We start from the raw sequence: 19248 nt of genomic DNA on the forward strand, positions 1-19248 counted from the left end.
CGATCGATAGAATTATTTATATCAAAATAATTAATTAATTATTTTTAAATTTAAAAATTAATTAAATTGATTTTTTAATTAATTTTATTTTATTAATTTAATTGATATATAACTTCGTATAATTATTAAGTAAATAAGTTGATAGTAGTCTCAAGCAATTCTAAGGAATGGGCAAGTAACTGTTGATAACTACCTGCAAAGAAAATTATAAGAGTAAGATATGCAGCAGCAATGTGAAGGATACTAACTAGTTAATTTAACAATAACAATAGATGCAGCAGCAATGTGAATGACACTAATCAGTTAATTTAACAATAACAACAGACTCTAGTAGTCTATCTATTTTTAATTTTATTTGTCTTTTAATTTTTTAAATTTTATCTTTATTTTTTAAGTCTTATACTTAAATTTACAGTAATCAATATAATTTTTATTATTGTTATTGTTCAATTTGAAGTTAGATTTTTAACAAAACTACATTCAATCTAATCAAATTCTCACAATTATTTAAAAGAAATAAGAGAAACACACAATTAATACACTCAATATGCCCACATTTTTCCCTGCCACATATTGTTTCCCAAACAAACACGAATATATCACCCATGGACTTTTCTCGAGTTGGAAGAAAGAATCATTCTAGTGGGTTTTAAAAAAGGTCTTTACTCATAAAGTTTTTTTTTTGGAAGATATTCATAAAGTTGATACTACATATAATTAAGAGTCACGTTCTATTGATTACTTCCTCTTATAATTAATAAAAAATCATAAAAATTCAAAAACCGTCTTATACAACTCATATTCCCAACACATATAATTATTGATAATTTATGCGTATGGCTTGCATTGTGGGATCCAAAATTGCAAGCCTCCATTGCGTTAGTCATCTGTTCAAGATCTGTCTGCCACTAAATTTGAAGCCTATTTTCTGGTCCTTTAAGTGATGCAGTGTGTATAAATATTACAGCAGAGAAGAACATAACTAGGGTGAAAATGCATATCTAAAATCTTTATTGATAGAAACAAGTAGAATTATACATGCATATATAACAAGGGCAATGGGCCAATGAGCTTATGAGATGTTCAAGACTGCGAGTTCCAGGGCAGCTGAAAGATTGAGATACTTAGAGTTGTACTTCTCTGCCAAAAATCCAGCTACATGGAATGGCGGGTGCTTTCTTGGCACTTTCTTGAGCTCTTTCCTCATACTTTCTAACCCTTGGAGCTAATCCACATACAAAATCTTGAGCTCTACGTCCCTCCCCAGAAAGACCTGTCAACTTGTCTGCTTTCCATCTTCCCACACAAGAAATTCCAAAATATCAGCATAGTCTTTAGCAGTCTAGACTCCAAGACGCTGGGCAGCCTCTGAGTAGTGATAGAAAAGATTACAATCCTCACCATCGTAGATCAACTCTGCAGGCATTGAAATTTTTTTCCTCGTCATGTTAGCGAATGCCAAGACAGTAGTGTCTGGATCAATCTCAAATAGCTTTTCTACAATCTTAACATATGCAGTTTCACGGCGTTTCTCATCTGCTGCAATGGTTCCGCATATCTGTGCCAGTTTAACGTCTCCCTGCTCTTTAGCTAGTTTTGCTGTATTTCCATGGGAGATAAATGTAGCTCTCTCCTGGAACGAAGTGTAAATGAATCCAAAGTAGGGGTTGTTCTCAAATTTAAAATCCCACAAAAAAAAAGACACAAAATTAACAAGGGAATTAAGTACATATATAACAGTTGGTGACCTGCATCAACAACCACTAAATTTAAAAGAAATCACAACTCCAATGCTCTCCAGCACTGTAAAATCACCATTCCACAGCCTATGAGATATTGAATTGTCTTCTAAATTTTTCACATGTCTATCTACACGTCCAGAGAGGTAAAGATACTTGTTGAGAAGATCTCCATGTCTATTCTCTTCAGCAGTCCAAGCCCGAGTCCAAATTGCCCAAGGAGTGAGAGACACACTAGTCTCATCCTGAATTCCATCCAGGGAGTTAAGCACTGGTTGATATGTTGGGACTGCTTCTTCCGTGATCATATCCCCTACAAACCCCACAAAATAGTCATCAGAAATTTCCTTTGTTCTTTCCCTCAGCTCCTTAACCTGATCATAGTACCCTTCAGAGTCAGGTTCTGGCAGAAAATCCTGTGGCTGCCATGACTTCTCAACAGGCTTTAGAAGTGTCAATTAACAAGTTCTTCTCAGCCCAACCCTCCAAGGATTTGAGAATCTCTATCTTTTGTGGCTGCATGGAATGAGTGATTTGAAAATGAACCTCTTTGGCAGGGCGTTAGGACCTCTCTAGATTCACCTCCTCCCTGAAACCGATCAAATTAGCAAGTTATGTAATTATTGTCTTAATCAATCTTTACATTGAAAGAAACTAGGCAAACAAAGCCAAAAATAATAAGGGAATTTTTAGGATGGACCTAAAAACATAAATATATGATTTTCAAAATATAAATATATGATTTTAAAACATAAATAAGTAGAAGTGTCAATTAACAAGTTCTTCTCAGCCCAACCCTCCAAGGATTTGAGAATCTCTATCTTTTGTGGCTGCATGGAATGAGTGATTTGAAAATGAACCTCTTTGGCAGGGCGTTAGGACCTCTCTAGATTCACCTCCTCCCTGAAACCGATCAAATTAGCAAGTTATGTAATTATTGTCTTAATCAATCTTTACATTGAAAGAAACTAGGCAAACAAAGCCAAAAATAATAAGGGAATTTTTAGGATGGACCTAAAAACATAAATATATGATTTTCAAAATATAAATATATGATTTTAAAACATAAATAAGTAGAATATATTAGGATTAATATATTTAATAAGTACAGTTCATTATAGGTTTTACAATTATGTATAAGATCTAATATTTATGACCCATGCATTTAATAGGTCCATAGTAAATGGGTGCAAGAAAAATCCTTTAAGAGTCATGCATATTGAGTCCCTGGTGAACCCGGTTGGTAAAAAGAATCCAAATAATAAAATAAACAGTAACTGGCGCAGCTGCTGATTAATTAGTCTTGAATACAGAGGAAAAGACTGACCCACTTCCCTGACCAATTTTTCGAACATGCATTGGCAATAATCCAGAAAACAACAAAGAAGTTGAGATAAAGACAAATGAAGAAAAGAGAGTTATTTGGTAAACTCATCACCTTGTAGCAGTAGTGGAGTGGAGGGTTGAGGTGGAGGCCATCAAGATTTTGCAAGACCTGGCATTTTGGGTTGAGAAGGCTAACGGAAGGAGATTTAGAATCATTTTTTTAGTGCTTAGTTACTGGTAATGATGCATGCAAAGGGAGTGATGGACAGAGAGAGCGGGAAGAAGGAAGAAGAACCCGGGGGAGTCGGTGGAAAGTGAAGTCCAGACAAGGGTCTGAGAGAGAACAGAGGCAACGTCCTTTTAAAGAATTACCCTTTCAAAATGACCTTCCATTTCAAGCATAATTATAGAATTACCATTCCTTTTTTATTATTTTTTTACGCTTTGTGTCTACAACGTTTTGAAGGATTTGCCCTTGGATTTAAGGACAAAATCCTACGCCAACAGTATTTTCTTAGTTTTGCTCTTTACATGCGCTGGAAGGTTCGTGTCTTATTCAAATACCAGATTCACGAGTACATAAGATGGACTAATTATTATCGATTAAAAAAAGAAAAGAAGAAGATGGACTAATTATTAAATACATTAAAATTATTTAAAAATAATATATTTTTTTTTAAAAAAAAAAGTAATTTCTCTTCCTAATAAATTCTGTATGATTATAAAAATACAAATATGTACCAGATACCGTTAGTAATTTCTCCATAAAATCTTATATTACAGCCTAATTTTATTTAATGCTAGATTTACATGGGATAGTTCCAGTGCACCACCTCATCCATGTGAGTTGCTACAGCCAATTTATAGTAATTTGATAAGTATTTTATCCAAAAAAATTCAATCCAAAAAAAATTTAACTCGGCTTATTACAAAACGAATAAAAAATTTAGAATATTACCAAAACACTGTTTGATTGAGAAGGAGGATCAAATCTCTTTCCTTTCCTACCAGGAGAAGTTGCATCGTTCATGTATTCAAGAATCGTTTTTCATCTGAGTTGGTGATTTGAAATTTGCTACCTGCTTTTTAATTATTTATCTAGAATGTTTTTTTGAACGGATGTCCTCGGCCAGGAATTGCAGTGTGAAATCTAACATCTAAATATCATTTAGCAGCTCATGTTGTGTTACTAGTCACAGCATTGCAAAACCAAAACCACTCGTGTGCCTTGATACGACAAACATTCAAACAAAATCCAAAAAAGATGAAACAAAAGTGAAGCCAAAGCCATAAGCATTTATAGTCTAGACTAACCTAAAACATTCCTGTCAGTATCATTTTACAAGAGCTCTGGTTAGCCATCTGATTCAACTCAGCGATTCAGAACAAAATTTATGACATTTCAACTTATATGAGAGGATTTGTAATTACACCCTATTGGGATTTTTGCAGAAAGGTAAACAACAGAAAACAGGAAGGCTACAGGTGTGAGCATGTGAAAGCCTGTTGCCCCTCCACTACAGAATCAGATTTTAGAGATGACTGCGGAGAACTCTCAATGGGATTGATACTTTTACCAGCTGGAGGCAAGCACCTCTTTGAGAAAAACGTTGAAATATTTTGCATCCGTATCCCTCCCTTCGCTGCATCATTAGAAAATAAGAGTGATTCAGCATTCAAGAAATAACAGTGCTTGTCAACTAGCAAAAAATATTAAGTACCTGGTGATATTGATATGCCAATTTCATCCAGAATTTCTTTCTTGACCTGCAGCATAGGAACAAACAACATTTCATTTATCTCTCCATAAGCCCAATTGTTGTGCATTTGTTCATTTTTTATGTAATCAATTTGACAAAAATTCATTCATTTTATTTATTTATTTTTTCTTATCAAGTCTGACAAGTTCCCTATCTCAATATAGAGAAGTTATTTGCATCTATGAGTAGCTCTAGGCTGTGTTTTTTCCATTATTGTGGATCAACAGTTCATAACTGCAAGCTGGTTAAATGGACCTAGTTTGATGAATCAGATCAAATGCCTTCAGCAAGCTTCACAAATTCAATAATTTTGTTCAACAAATATCCATGAATAAGCCATGAATATATGGAATTTCTTAATTGATATCTCATGAACTTAATCTGGGAATGAAAAATATCCAAATATCTCACACTAACCTGCCAATGATTGTCTACAAAATCAGATATCTCACGAACTTTATTTCTTAATTGAGACTTTGGCACAGTTGGGAATTTCTGCTGCAAGGATTCCACCACTTTGTTGATATTATGTGGGCAAGACTGAATAGCAGAAACCTGTTATCAGAATTGCAGTAACAAAGCATGACAGGCTGTCATAATATAAAAAAATGAAAAAAACTTTTCTGGAAAATTTATTAGTTCCCTCAAAAAAACAATACCACTGGAAATCCTAGGGCAGTTTCAAACGAGCAACTTACAATTATAGGCATATCTGATCCTTTTATGGTTATTGCAGTTGAGGTATGTGTTCTAGTGGCCTTGCCACTTGAACCACACACATCTTGATCTTCAGATTGTATGTTTGCCATTGATATTTCCATAGGCAGCCAACCTGGGAAAGTACGCATGCTAAGAGCTTCCAAACACATCTTTTCCAATTTATGAGTACCAGTTAGATCTTCTGCCAGTAATAATGGGACTTTCTCATGCATTAGATTTAATATAATCAAGGGCTGATTTTTCCGAAGTGCAGTCTCTGTTAAGTTGTTCAGATACTTTTGTTGTTGAAGCAACATGTAAAATTCCTCACTTTCTGAGTCTTGATTGCAACTTTCTGATCCTCTGCCCTCCTTAACTAATAGATCAGTTTCCATTCTGTCAACTTGTACTCCCTGAATGCAAAAGGCAAGTAAAAAATTTCAGAAATAATCCCTTTGGTTGGCTATAATAATGCATGAACAAACAGAGTTGCTTTCTAGGTGACTTGTCCAGTTGGGCTAAGTCTGCATGCTTCAAAAACCTGAATATTCATAGCATTAATGCAAATAGTTTTACACAAGTTGGTCCACAAAAATGGAAAGTAAAAAATGAACCTGCTAAAGTTGTATGCATGCCTAACACAATAGCAGACAAGTATGAGTGCATGAGACAGAGAAAGATACAGATATTGGAGAAAAAAGGGTCTTTTTTTATAAGCATCGTGTTAATATTGATTACAGGGCATCAACCAGTGATAATCACATAAAAAGGAGAACTCAGAAGACACTTGACAATAGGATGCATGTTGTATCTCAATTATTTTCTTCTTGACATCAACTCAAGCTTATGTAAACAAGTGTCAGGCAACAAATACAACAAAGATCTCAGTTTCTTACCTCATTTTCTGAGAGATACCCATCAGGTACAAAAAATCCATCTTCACTTTCTTCTTCTTCATCTTTTGAACATCCTTCCTCTAAACTTCGTTCTTCATCGTCCTTGTCACAATCTGAGAGGCTTTCACCAGGATCCTCCTGTAGAATTACAATGTCATTTAGGATATATTTTTCTTAGCAATAGCACCAATTTTTATGTGAATGGTAAAATTCAAGGCCACACCTCTTCCCATTCTTCATCACTGTCAATATCATAATCCAAGTCTGGATCCTTCCTAAAAGGGTGGCGTGGTCCAATGACATGACTGAAAAAACAGCAGTGTAAAATCAGTTTCATATTGAACCCTAATCCAGTCAAAGTTCGTAGGGAATTAGCGAGATTAAAGTTCAAGGTAAAATTATCACACAAGCTAGTTGAGTCTAGACACAAAGTGCAGAAAGCATGCCTGAACTAAGGGCTCATAAAGTCCAAAATATATTTATTTCCAGAAACAAATATTCATGAGATGCAATCAAAAAGCTTAAAGAAACAACAAATAGCAAGTTAGATCAAAGGTTAGAGCTTTCAAGAGTTGAAAAGTTCATAGATTCACAAATGGCTACAGACAACAAAAGGTTTAGCATCACTAATTAACAATTACCATTGAGCAGATGTTGATCAAGCATCATAAATAAAATGTTCAAATAATGGTGATTTTGTTTAAACATAAAAAGAATTCATTTTTGCGCCCAATGCCTCTAAATGCACATGCTTTATGCATTTGGCTTCACTTCCTTGCAGTTCTTTTAGAACATTGCATTGGGGCTTTGAGCTTTAAGCATGCCTTACAAGGCACTTTGGAAAAACAGTATGCAGGATTTAACTTCCAAATCACACATATATGCCTCTTTGTGTGAATCAACTTATTAGCACATACACATCACCAAAATTCCACTAAAGATAACCAGACAAAACAGATCAAAAAGACATTCCTGTCTCAGCACTTTAACAAGAGATTTTCTATTTTCAAGCATAGCACCTGCTACACTTTCAGAAATTATCTAGCTGAGTTTGTTATCCTAGTGAAACATGATAAGATCTTAGTGAATAGGAGTTCACCTTTTCTTAGGCCAAATGCCATAAAATGCAGGTCTATAACTCTTATCAAACTGCAACAACTGCTTCCTCCTCGTCCACTTTTTACAATCAGGAGAACTCTCTGAATTAGTTACAAATGATCTATCATCAGAGGACTGTTCTCCCCATCTGCTTACAAGCTTATCTACACTCGACTCATCATCATGAGCAAGTTCCCTTGTAGCAGTTAGCTTAAGTTCCTTGAACAATTCAGTCTTAGGTCTCTGACGGATGCTCCAATGCTGTTTTCTATTTGAATGAATAGCATGACCTAAATGTTGCCATGAAGATAAGTGCAACCTGCAAAGCACATCAGTCTTAATCATTGCATCACAAAATTGGATGCCCAGGAAGGTTAAGTCAATGAGAAAGAAAAAGAGGTGCTGGAGTGGTGTGGAACCTACTTGCGAATATCATTAAATCTAAGGTTATCATTTGATGAAAGAGTATGGTCCATCGCTACAGTAACTGCTCCTGGCATCTTCTCACTATGCTTGCTTTTCAAATCAGGTGCGGGCATCTTTGTTAAAGCCTCTTCATTTTGACATGGTGAATTACTTTTGCTTCTTTTAATAAAGCGTTCCATGATTGAAGCTTGCTTCTGTATAGCAATTCGCTTTTTCAGTTCAGCTTCTTCCTTCTCTCTACGCCGTTGTTCTTTTTCAGCTTCCTCTTGCTGCTTTCTTAGATGCCTCCTCATTTCGGACTCTTCTTTTTCACGACGTTTTTCATCCTTTTCTGCCTCCTCCTGCAATCGCTTTTGCTCCTTTTCCTAAATTTAATTTTCAAAGAAAATTAACTACCATAAATATGCATAAAGGAAAATTTTTGAAATCCACGCAACAAGAAGGAACTTGTTGAGTTAGTGAATATGCAAGTAAACATCATATATATTTACACTAAAGTACATGCACACACTTGTTTGCATGTAAAAATCTATTTTTCAACATTGTACACAATTGAGACTAGAATTTATAATCCAGTTTGTCCCAACAAGCCAAAAAATGGCTATTTAATATTTTTGCTTTTCTGACATTCCTGAGCATTATTATATGAACTAAGCAACATATCCTCGCCACCAAGGAGACATAGAATGCAAAAAATAAGAAAACTATGAGTTGCACGTACAGTTTGCCTCTTTTCCTTTTGAAGTTCAAGGTCCATCCTCTTTTTCTCCTTTTCAGCTTCTTTTTTATTTTTCTCCAGTTGTTTGATGAGCAATTTCTGCTCTCGTCTTGCTTCCTTGCCAGCCCTATAATGACATTCAAATGATTTCATATTAAATATCATGTATTCAGGAAGCAAACCATAATAGAGCCAATCTAGAGACATACATCTCTGCACCATTCTTCTGCAACATACTATCCACTAACAAACGGATATCTGCCTCTTGTAACACTTTACCAAGCTTTTCTGATGCTCTCATCAAATCAGTTGTGCAAGTCTGATCACTCTCTAACTTTTGTAAAGCAGATATCATTGCTGAAATGACAAAACATCATTAAACACTTAAAAATTAAAAGATCTATAAGAACTCAATGCAGAACATGTCTGGTCACTCTCTAACTTTTGTAACAGATACCATCACATCCAATGCATTATAGCAGTTACTGCACCTTTTTTTGTGGAAAAAAAAAATAGTTATCACCATTCATTAATAAAAATGGATAACATGCCGAGAGAGAGAGAGAGAGAGAGAGAGAGAGAGAGAGAGAGAGGATAACTATTGGTAAGACATGCAACTTAATTATTCTAATTCTGAAAACAGAATGGAGATTGAATGGGAGAAAACAAGGTAGAAGAAATTCAATTTTAGCTGAAACAAGGTAGAAGAAATTCAATTTTAGCTGGTTCAATCCCTTCATTTTTGTACCCAGCAATGGAAAACCAATGACAGAACAGAGGAACAATGAGCTTGCTAATGATTAACGTATAAGATTCAATAAAATGAAGAACTAGATGCATTGATAAATTTAACGGAAATTTTTTTTACCAGAAACAGCACTAATTCTCTCTTGGATCTTTTTCCTACACATTCGCCGAATTGTCAATGCACCACGCACATTTTTTGGCATCAGCTTTAGATCTCTTGTCTGCATTGGTAAGCATAAAAATCACATTGCTGACTATCAAGACGAAAATGAAAATAGTTCATTGCTGAGGGACGAAAATTAGTTATAAAATATCAACATAAAAAATGGCCTCCCCATGTCAAATCAGGCAAGTTCATTTAACAGGATGGATCATAGAACACAAATAAATTGTTGATAAAAAAACAAATACTCTCTAGAAACTATAAAACATATGGTAAACTTGAATTCAATTTTAGAAATGTTTTTCACAGTCAGAAGCATAACCACCGATTATAACCAAGAAGCAAGCAACAAATGTAAAATAAATCCATCACTTCCTAGCGCTGAAAACACTGGCTTAACCCTCCAACCATAGGAAATGATATTCCTTAAACAGAAGGAATCCACCGACATGTAAAATATAGGCATAAAATCCCACCAAAGCTAGAACAATAAAATTATATTAACGATAATGGACACCTGGTACGAAAATTACTCAAGTTCAATAACTATAACAATTGGCAGAACTTATAATAGATACCCAATATTTAAATAAAATATTGCAATATAAAACCTTCCAAAAGTAAAACGGATCTAATAAAAACCGAGAAAATGAATAAAGAAATCAAGAAATGCACAAAAAGTAATTACCTCCCAACACCAGAGACAAGCCTGAGTCTCATCCTCCAAAACATCAGCATCCACATTAGGCACTCCGTACATCACTCTCTGCCCTACAAACAACACCGCACTCTTGACCACCGCCACCGTAACACTCACATTGTCCTTCAGTCTCTCCCCCACCAACTTTCTATAAATCACATCCACCAATTTCGACAGAGGCAAGTCGCTTTCCTCCATCAATAAGCCCACCATCCCATTCAGCGTATTACCATCATTTGCACCCGAATCTAAAGAAAAACCACACCCCACTTTCTGATTCACCACTTGTTTGTAATATCCAAAAAGCCCTTCGAGTTCTTTGTTAAGGGCTTCGATTTGGGCTGCCTTCTGGTCAATCGTTAAGTTGAAGGCCAGCGCCGTTGAGGTTGAAGATGGTCGCTTTCGCTTGAGGGTTTTCCTGGGCTGAACTAGGGCATTGGCATCTGGCTCAGCGTCTACGTCGACGACCATGTTCGAGGGGTCCGCCATTTGCTTTGCTTGTGTAAAAGCAAAACCCTAATGCAAACAGAGAGATCTTTTATGGCAGAGAGAGAGCAAGCGAAACGAAACGACAGCGTTTGTGAGATCCAGTATCAAGTCTCAAGCCAGAACCACCATTTCTGTGTCAGGGAGATTTATGGGTAGCCATGAACTATTTGAGTTTTTTAAATATCCTTTTTTTTTTTTTTTGTTTTGGGGGATTTTATTGAAGGAGGAGAAAGTGAGAGGCACATAAATATGCATTTTCTATAATTTTAGTCAAGCAAGTTAATAATTTTTTCAGAGTGAAAAGTGAGAGATTGTGCGTTTTTTTCCCGCCAAATTGATTTTGGCTCCAAAAATTTATGGAAAAAATGTCTAATTTTGGCGCCTGTTCATCAATTCACGTTTGGGCTCAAATGGGTTTTTTGTCTTGGATTTGGGCCCAATGGGTTAACGAAGACGCACAAGCCTATCAATGCAGAATCCTTGCTTCCCTTTGGTTTTTTAAGATTCACCAAGACTCGAAACTCCATTTCTTAATTGATTTGATTTTAATTGAAGCTCAATCTATATTTCCCGATTTCAAAAATAACTCTCTTATAATATGAAAACAAATTTAAACCACCTACATACAATTGCGTACACATAACATAAAAAATAAAAACATATATTTTATTGAATTTGATTTGATTATAAAGTTTACATTCATAAAAAAAAAAAAATCAAATTACAATTATTCTATAAATTCTAATTTTAGTAAATTTACGCAAACTCTCAGAATATGTTGAAACAGACAAAAATTATAACATTTATATTATGTTTGTACTCCACACAGTGTTGTATCTCACACCCTCCAACGATGGGCTTTGAGCTTGGGCCTACCAACCTTTGCCAGCCATTATTATTATCACAAACTTCATAAGTTATTTTTGCTCCATAAATTTTTCACAAGGGATCGTAAACTCATGTCCATAAAAGATATATTTAATCATACATAACATATAATTCACCAAGAACTTGTGATATAAAGCTTTGTTTTTCAATTCATTAGCAAGGCTGATTAATCAAATGAACCATATAAGTTGCATGGAACCAAAGACAAATGTATATAAATATAAATGGAACAGAACACAAGGCAAAATGCATAATTATACTTGTATATCTTTTAAATTTATTTGTATATATGTTAATATAGCTAGATATATTACACCTATTCGAGCCATTAGGAATCCAGCTATATGTAGCTAGTTGGAGATACAGAGCATATATAACTCGCCCGCTTGTAATCTTCCCTTCTTTATTATTACTTTGTTTCTTTATTTATTTTCCCTTTCCCTTCCTTTTTCATGGCACATATGGGGTCAAATGGTAGAAAGATCTTTTAGTGGAAAATACATTGATTGGAGACATGCAGGCCATTATAATTAAATTAATTATAATTATTGTCCTCGCCTTCTTCCCCCGGAGCCACTCTCCCTCTGGCAGTTAAAGTAAACAGCGGCCACCGGCAATCCAAGATTGTAAAGCTCAGCAAAGTCCCTAGTGTTAAAATTCTGACGCCACCCAGGTGCATACACAGTCTGCCTCCCTAGTTGCCGGAATAATACAAAAACAAACCGATGAATCCCCACCGACGGCCGTGGACTCTCATAGCACACAACCTCCTGCCCTACAATATATATATGAATATTTAATTGTTTAATCTAGATGTATAAAGTCTCACGAAGAAAAAAAAAAAATGATATTTTCCTTGTTTATTTTTAAGAATCTCTTATGTTCCAGAAAGAGAGAATCTTCTCCTTTCGTAGGTTGATAAGATTTGTTATTCTCAGACAACCATGTGATAAAAAAATATAGTGGTGGGAGGTTGATTGAGATTGATATTGATGCATGGCAACAAAATTTTCAGCCTCACATTTGATATCTACAAGATGAAGATTCGGGAAAAAGGAAATGGAAATAAAGAATTTCTCTCTTTCTTTCTTTCTTTCCTGTATTCTAATTGTTTCAACGAAGTGTGTGTGAGTGTATATATGTTAAATGTTGCAAACTTGATGCATAAGATGTGAACATGAAAGAGTGCATTAAGTCCTACATCGATTGGCTATTAAGTAAAAGTGCTTTATTAATATCTATTTTTAAAATTTTTATTATCCTAAAAAAATATATATGCACTCACCAAAGCCTGCTCCTGTAGTTGCTGGAATATCGGTCACCAACCTATAAAAAGTTAAAGGAAAAGCTAACAAATTCATGTAAAGAAAAGAAAAGAAAAGAAAGAAAGTATCCCATCTATTGCCCTACAATTCACTAAATCATTTCGATTTGTATTCTACACATATATTTGATATGCAACGTCTTATGCAGATAAAACATAAATATCATAGAACCCACATAGATGGTGAGGGGAATTTTACGTCATCCATGAGTCGTTTTTTTTTTTTTTTTGAGTTTTTAAAAGAGAGAAAAAAAAAATATTTATGTCACAAGATAAATATTTAAGTGCTCAATTGTATAGTCTTTCAACACTTCATATCAAGTGATATTGATTGTTGCTTAAAGTAAAGACATGCAAGTCTACAATAATTCTACACGCTGGACATTGAACAATAAAGAATACGACCTATATATGTTGTAGAAAAATATTGTTGACGTGCTCAAATAAGTTCCATCTTAAAAATAATAAAATAAAACTAGGGAAAAATAGAGGAGAGAAAATCCAAGGAATGATCATGATAAAGAGTTTTCATCACAGTATTCCAATGATTTCATATGTAAGACCCACAAAAAAAATTGAAATAAAGAAAGAAACAAACTGACAACTGAAGGAAAAGAAAGAAAGAAAAGTAGTTTGTGAATTGTACACAGAATCACAGAGCACATGTAGGGACCCGACGATTATCCTGGAAACCTAGTAAACCAAAATCTACTTTTGTTAAATTCTTTGCGGTCCTTACCCACTTCATATATTCATGATTCTTTTAGCTCTTGAAAGATGCGTCTGCCCATCAGATGATATGAAAGAAATAATAGAAGAAGAAGACGAAGAAGAAGAAAGAAACAAAGAAATAAAGATACGTGCAATCAATCAATAGCTGTAAGCTTAAAAAAGAAGTTACGGAGAGGATTAGAAGAAGGCTGGTATATGTCTATTTCAAGAAGCAAAACAGCAAAACAATTGTAATATATATGTTAATTTGTAAGGTGGCACTACCACATCTCTATTTCTATAGATGGCCTCTTCAGTTTTCGTATGGGGCTCGATCATTTCCATTACTGTAAGTTGGCAACTACCATTATTTCTCTAAATCTATTCACCCATTTCAAGAGGTTCTATTCATGGATTTCTTTTTCTTTTTTTTTTTTGAAGTTCTTTGCATCTATATATATATATATATATATATATATATCTGTATGAATTTGATTTATGTGTGAATTGAAAGAACAGAAAATTCATCCCTCTGACAAGCAGCACATGAAGAAAAAACTGTGTATATGTGCATGTGAGAGAGGAAGAGAGGGAATCCACGTACCAATGCAAGTATTCTCTGAGAGTAGGGTCACTGGGGCTAGGAGCGTCAGGGTCCACCATGACCTGAAGCGAGGGAATAAAATATCATAATCAATCTATGGCTGAGCTGCTAGAATATTTAGTTTTGGAGGCCAATCAGCCAAATAACTATAATATGTTTAGTTTTAAATATATATGATTACTGTAATTTTAGTTGTTTTAATAATATAGCAAACTAGTTATATATAGATTAACAGAAGTTTATGGTGAGAAGGAAATCTTGAGAAATTTTGGGCCTCTTGCCCCTTAATCTCCCCCATTGGATATCTTACAAGTAAAAAATCGAAGGATAGGAACCAAATGCACATAACATACTGTATGAAAGAAGGAGAAGAAGTTACCAAAGTGTAGAAGATCCTTAAATCATCTCCACCTACATCAACCCTAGGTTGGTTGACAACTTGAGAGGGTTTGAGCTCACAGCCATTGTTGACATGATCTCTGTTATTGTAAGTGACATGAAGAGAAATAGACCTTGTGAAGGGATCCAAAACATCCCCTACCACACGTCCAACAACCAGAGGATCTCTAGGCATTTTCAAATAGGAGAAGCACAAGTGGAGCAGTAATATTATTCTGTTGATGGGTTGTTGCTAGCTATGAAATTCAATCACATACATTAGGTATTTATATATTGTTCTGAGGTATCCAGCTTTTACTTTCTATGCCAATATGCTTTCCATTTTTCATTTTTTTTTTCTTACATTTCCTTTCATTTTCAATTTCACTCTAACTTATATATGCACTATATATTCAATAATATTCTTTCTTTTTTTTTTTTTTTTTTGTTTTCTTTTCATATAAAAAAATATAGTGGACTTTATACTCAAAGAATTATATATATGCTACACTGAGTATATAGTTGTATAAATAAATAAATAAATAATCTAAAAATACATAAATTGATATATTTTCTCTTAAATTTATTAATACAATATACCCCACGATGCCCGAGTAGATGGTTTGGGTATCAGCATACTCAATATCTCGATACCAAAACCATCTTAACATTGACAAAAGTATAATTTGTTTACTAAATCTTATGGTACGGACATTGTAATATTTACCTAACTGAACAATAGTTTTCTAATCAAGCATAAGTGTCTCATCTTATTCAGAATTTTGAATCTCATTTAAAATAGGATTCCTCTCAAATAGAAATGCTTCACTTTTAATTCCAATAAGAATTCTTTGGATGCTTAGAAAAGGAGAAATTATATTGATAAATAATCATATATATATATATATATATATAAACTGGGTCCAAAAAATTGTAATTACTGGGTAGTTATTTTTTTTCTTTTAAATTTTAGTAAATGCATTTTTATATTTGTTCATTTCCCATTGCTCGCTCTGACATTTTCATGTAAAGTGTTGACGTTATATCACTATTCTTTTATATAATTTCTCCTATAAAAAGGGACTACTCAGGCATAGTATACTGTTACTTAAACATCAGATATTATCATGACAACCCATTCGATGTTCTTTCACATCTTGCAAAATCCATTGGAGAGCCGAGAATAAGATCATTTATTAATCTAGGTACGTATATATATATTTGGATTAATAGTTGAATGATGGAATGTCCATTTCGTAATATAAAAGAGATTATATATAACATGTACTGTTTGCTTTAAGAAATTTTGAAAGACAAGTCATGGAGACATGAACTAATTATAATAAATTATGGAATAGAGATAAAATCAAATATAAATGATAAAGCAAAAACCGACATTAAAGCTCTGTTTATATCTTGAATAGGAAAGGATGATGGGAAATATACGTGTTGGAGTTGGGAAGGCAAAATGAATGTGATCCAAGTAATTAAATCAGGTATATTGATTGGGCGTTGGTGTTTTCGTTCAACCCGCAAATTGACATTCGAAGACAGCATTAGACATTGAATCAGCTATAATTTTTTGGAGGAGAAGATATATGGTGATTAATTACTCACATCCAATCTATGTGACATTCAACCATCCATATGTTCCCACAACCGTTTTATGCTTAACAGTTGCTCAGCCGCAACAAACTCTTCTCTACGAGTGCTTCCTGATTTTTAAATTAACAATATATATATATATATATATATATATATAATAAATTGAAAATTTCCAATTTGATTTGAGTATATTTTATTAAGTCTTTTTTAATTTTTATCTTTTAAATTTACTATAAATTACATAAACTTCACATTCTATTCCATAAGAGTTCATACAATCAATATAAATTGGACAAATCAATCTTTTTTTCATTCGAAGAAATTAATTAGATCAAACTTTCTAAACAAGTTAAATAAAAAAATAAATTTAAAAAAATTAAATAATTAAAATTGAATTAAAAACTTATATTTTATAAAATATGCTAACCTCCAATGAAAAAATTGCTTATTATATTTTATAAAATCATTAAAAAATTTTCATAAATTATTTATATTTAATAAAAATTACTTATATTTTATAAAATCATTAAAAATTTGGTCATAAATTGATTACTCTGCAGCCTACGTACGGGTAGCATCATAAGAAAAGAATTGCATGAGAGATTGAGAGATCACTTTGGTGATATTTTCCAAATGAGACAATATGTCTACTTATTTCTCGATAATTACTTATTATCGTGACTAAGTCATTGTTGAGTGGCCTGATAATGATATTTAATCAAAATCTGCACTCTGTTGAACCAATGGCTGTACCACCTGTCACGACCCAACCTATGGGCCGGACCGGCACTAGGACCTGGGCCAGCCTAAAGCCCCCGAGGCCCGTAGTAAGCCTAACTGTTCATTAACCCAACTCTAAGGCCCATTGGGCCCAAATTCAAGAAAACAAACGGACAGAGTCCAGCCATAAAATGGACTTTCCAACGGGGAGTTTTCGACTCACCCGACCTGTAAACACAATAAACCATCCATTGGGGAGCTCAGCTCACCCTCCACATATTCATCAACATAATAATAAATGGGAGCTCAGCTCCCTCATCCAATCCATCAAAACAGACTTAAAATATTAAGTTTACAGGTCCAACATGAATATAATATTACAGACCAAATTCAAATAATTACTGCTAACACATGCGGAAATTCTAGGAGTAAATAAAATTACACAAATATCGATAAATAACCTGCGAAGTATAAAAGCAGGTTAACCCAGAATAAATATCCTCCTGTGGCCTGTAAAAATTTTTGAACAGGAGTGAGCGTTCGACTCAGAGAGTAAAATATCAATCTTAACTATAATCTCTATAACTATCTGAACTAATGCACCCTGTAGAGTGAAATGCAACATAAACAACATTTTCACATCATAACATCAAAAGGTAATTTGGAGCACTCACACACCTGTAGTATCAATCATAACATATGGGAGCCGATCCCTATACACTCTCTTAAATCCAACCTGGTGCCAGCGAATTACTCAAGCTCGGACTTCCACTTAATAACCAAATCGAGGGTCCCAGCGAATTACTCAAGCCGTGACTACCCCTCGAAGGAACGGGTCCCAGCGAATTACTCAAGCCGTGACTACCCCGTCCTATCCATAGTCCACACCACATCACACGCACGCCAATGCACGCACACTGCTCCAAATTACCACAACAACATCCATGGCATATTAACAGTTATGAATGCAACATAAATCGTGCCTAGAGTTTAACTAAATAAATATATGCATATAAGTGATGCATGGGCATGCTTGAACATATAATAATATCGAAATTACAATTAAAATTAATATTTTACTCACAGACTTGACGACAATCACTGTGGCGGCTGGGCGGAGGAAGAAGGCTGTCCCGGCTCACCTGACAATTATATTACAATTATTTAATACAATCTGACTCAATACAAACAAAGAAAAAGACCAATTACATCCTAAGTCGTGCCGAAAATCCGTGAGTCTCCCTATACCTAGGACCTACCCAACTGCAAAAGGGTTCAAAACACACTTCTATACTCACAATCCATATATCAACAGTTCAATCATATCACACAGCCCCTCCAGGCCCATCAAATCGATCATCCATCACAATACGCAAAATTTCAATTTAGTCCTTATTATTGATCATTTTTGCAAAAAGCGCCCAAACAAGCTCTAAAAATTATAAAACTTTGCCCCGCAGTCCTTAGCAATATTACTAAGCTATTGCAAAAAGAATCGTAATTTTCTAAGCTACCACGAATATTTTATGGATTTTTAATCCTATTTAAGCACTAGAAAATTACGAAAAAGCAAGGTTCGGGTTTACCTTTGCCGATTCCGACTTCGGGAACGCGCTCGGGACGTCTGACAATGGGGGGCTAGCCAAAACCTCGGTCCAATTCGGGGACTTTTCCGTGCAGTGCATGCGGCGAAATTTGCAGACCCGGTCAACTGTCGAATTTCCGCGAATCGAGGATACCTACACGAAGCCCATAACACGGGGGTTAGTACATAAATTTTTCAGAATTTTCTAAGCTCATTTAATGCTCGAAAATACACTGCGAAGTTCCGTGGGACCCACCGAAAGCGTGTCGAAAAATTAGAAATTTAAGTCGTTGCGAAGCTCTCGGCGAATGGAGCGTCTTTGGTGGCCTCGGTTTTCTCGTGGGATTCACGGTTTTCGAGAAATCTAGCCCAAAAGTCGAAATGGGCTAAAATCTTCCCGAGCAAAAATCGGACAATCCGCTCGATGGATTTCGGCGTTCTTGGTGTCTATGGAAAGCTCTCGCCGAGTAGATGATTTTGGACACAAGACCCGGTCCAATTGGTGGCCGGATCGGCCGGATTTGGCCGAGGAAGTCGAAGCGGCGCGCGCGCGCAGGGGGGGAGATCACGCGCGTTTTCCGGCCGTTAGCCGACGGCCAGGCGCCGGCGAGGGGAGGACGCAGGGGAGGCGGCTGGCCGGCGGCAGGGGAGGGGAGGAGAGAGAAACGAGAG

General features: G+C 35.0%; 2 protein-coding genes and 1 pseudogene across 3 annotated transcripts; all 3 read right to left on the minus strand.

The window, feature by feature from the left end:
* Positions 1-993: 993 nt before the first annotated feature.
* On the minus strand, positions 994-3413 carry LOC110632832 (stearoyl-[acyl-carrier-protein] 9-desaturase, chloroplastic-like; annotated as a pseudogene).
* A 917-nt stretch (positions 3414-4330) lies between these two features.
* On the minus strand, positions 4331-10976 carry LOC110632837 (chromatin assembly factor 1 subunit FAS1). 2 transcript variants are annotated; one of them, XM_021781183.2, is made up of 12 exons: positions 10261-10976; positions 9531-9630; positions 8872-9019; positions 8666-8789; positions 7942-8309; positions 7520-7837; positions 6644-6725; positions 6421-6558; positions 5524-5937; positions 5243-5365; positions 4787-4832; positions 4331-4708 (listed from the first exon to the last, which is right to left on the minus strand). In XM_021781183.2, exons 1-12 carry the CDS (start codon positions 10759-10761, stop codon positions 4545-4547), a joined length of 2526 nt encoding a protein of 841 aa, XP_021636875.2. In that variant the 5' UTR covers positions 10762-10976; the 3' UTR covers positions 4331-4544. The 2 variants fall into 2 exon arrangements, with proteins under 2 accessions (XP_021636875.2, XP_021636874.2); XM_021781182.2 differs by having other exon boundaries at positions 5243-5380.
* A 920-nt stretch (positions 10977-11896) lies between these two features.
* On the minus strand, positions 11897-15009 carry LOC110632828 (protein HEADING DATE 3A). The gene is made up of 4 exons (XM_021781174.2): positions 14668-15009; positions 14289-14350; positions 12935-12975; positions 11897-12424 (listed from the first exon to the last, which is right to left on the minus strand). The coding sequence occupies exons 1-4, from the start codon at positions 14860-14862 to the stop codon at positions 12195-12197; spliced, it is 528 nt and encodes a 175-aa protein (XP_021636866.1). The 5' UTR covers positions 14863-15009; the 3' UTR covers positions 11897-12194.
* Positions 15010-19248: the final 4239 nt, after the last annotated feature.

This window comes from Hevea brasiliensis, chromosome 10 (assembly GCF_030052815.1).
Source record: "Hevea brasiliensis isolate MT/VB/25A 57/8 chromosome 10, ASM3005281v1, whole genome shotgun sequence".
In the NCBI taxonomy this organism is placed as follows: domain Eukaryota; kingdom Viridiplantae; phylum Streptophyta; class Magnoliopsida; order Malpighiales; family Euphorbiaceae; genus Hevea; species Hevea brasiliensis.

Excerpts from the sequence above, each read along its gene's own strand:
- LOC110632828 (XM_021781174.2), bottom strand. The coding sequence starts at position 14,862 with ATGCCTAGAGATCCTCTGGTTGTTGGACGTGTGGTAGGGGATGTTTTG. Across the intron at positions 14,351-14,667 it reads TAAGGATCTTCTACACTTTG|GTCATGGTGGACCCTGACGC; the intron begins GTAACTTCTTCT and ends CCCTCGCTTCAG. Across the intron at positions 12,425-12,934 it reads AACTACAGGAGCAGGCTTTG|GGCAGGAGGTTGTGTGCTAT; the intron begins GTGAGTGCATAT and ends TATATATTGTAG.
- LOC110632837 (XM_021781182.2), bottom strand. The coding sequence starts at position 10,761 with ATGGCGGACCCCTCGAACATGGTCGTCGACGTAGACGCTGAGCCAGAT. Across the intron at positions 5,381-5,523 it reads GATCAGATATGCCTATAATT|GTTTCTGCTATTCAGTCTTG; the intron begins GTAAGTTGCTCG and ends TTCTGATAACAG. Across the intron at positions 4,833-5,242 it reads TTGTAGACAATCATTGGCAG|GTCAAGAAAGAAATTCTGGA; the intron begins GTTAGTGTGAGA and ends CCTATGCTGCAG.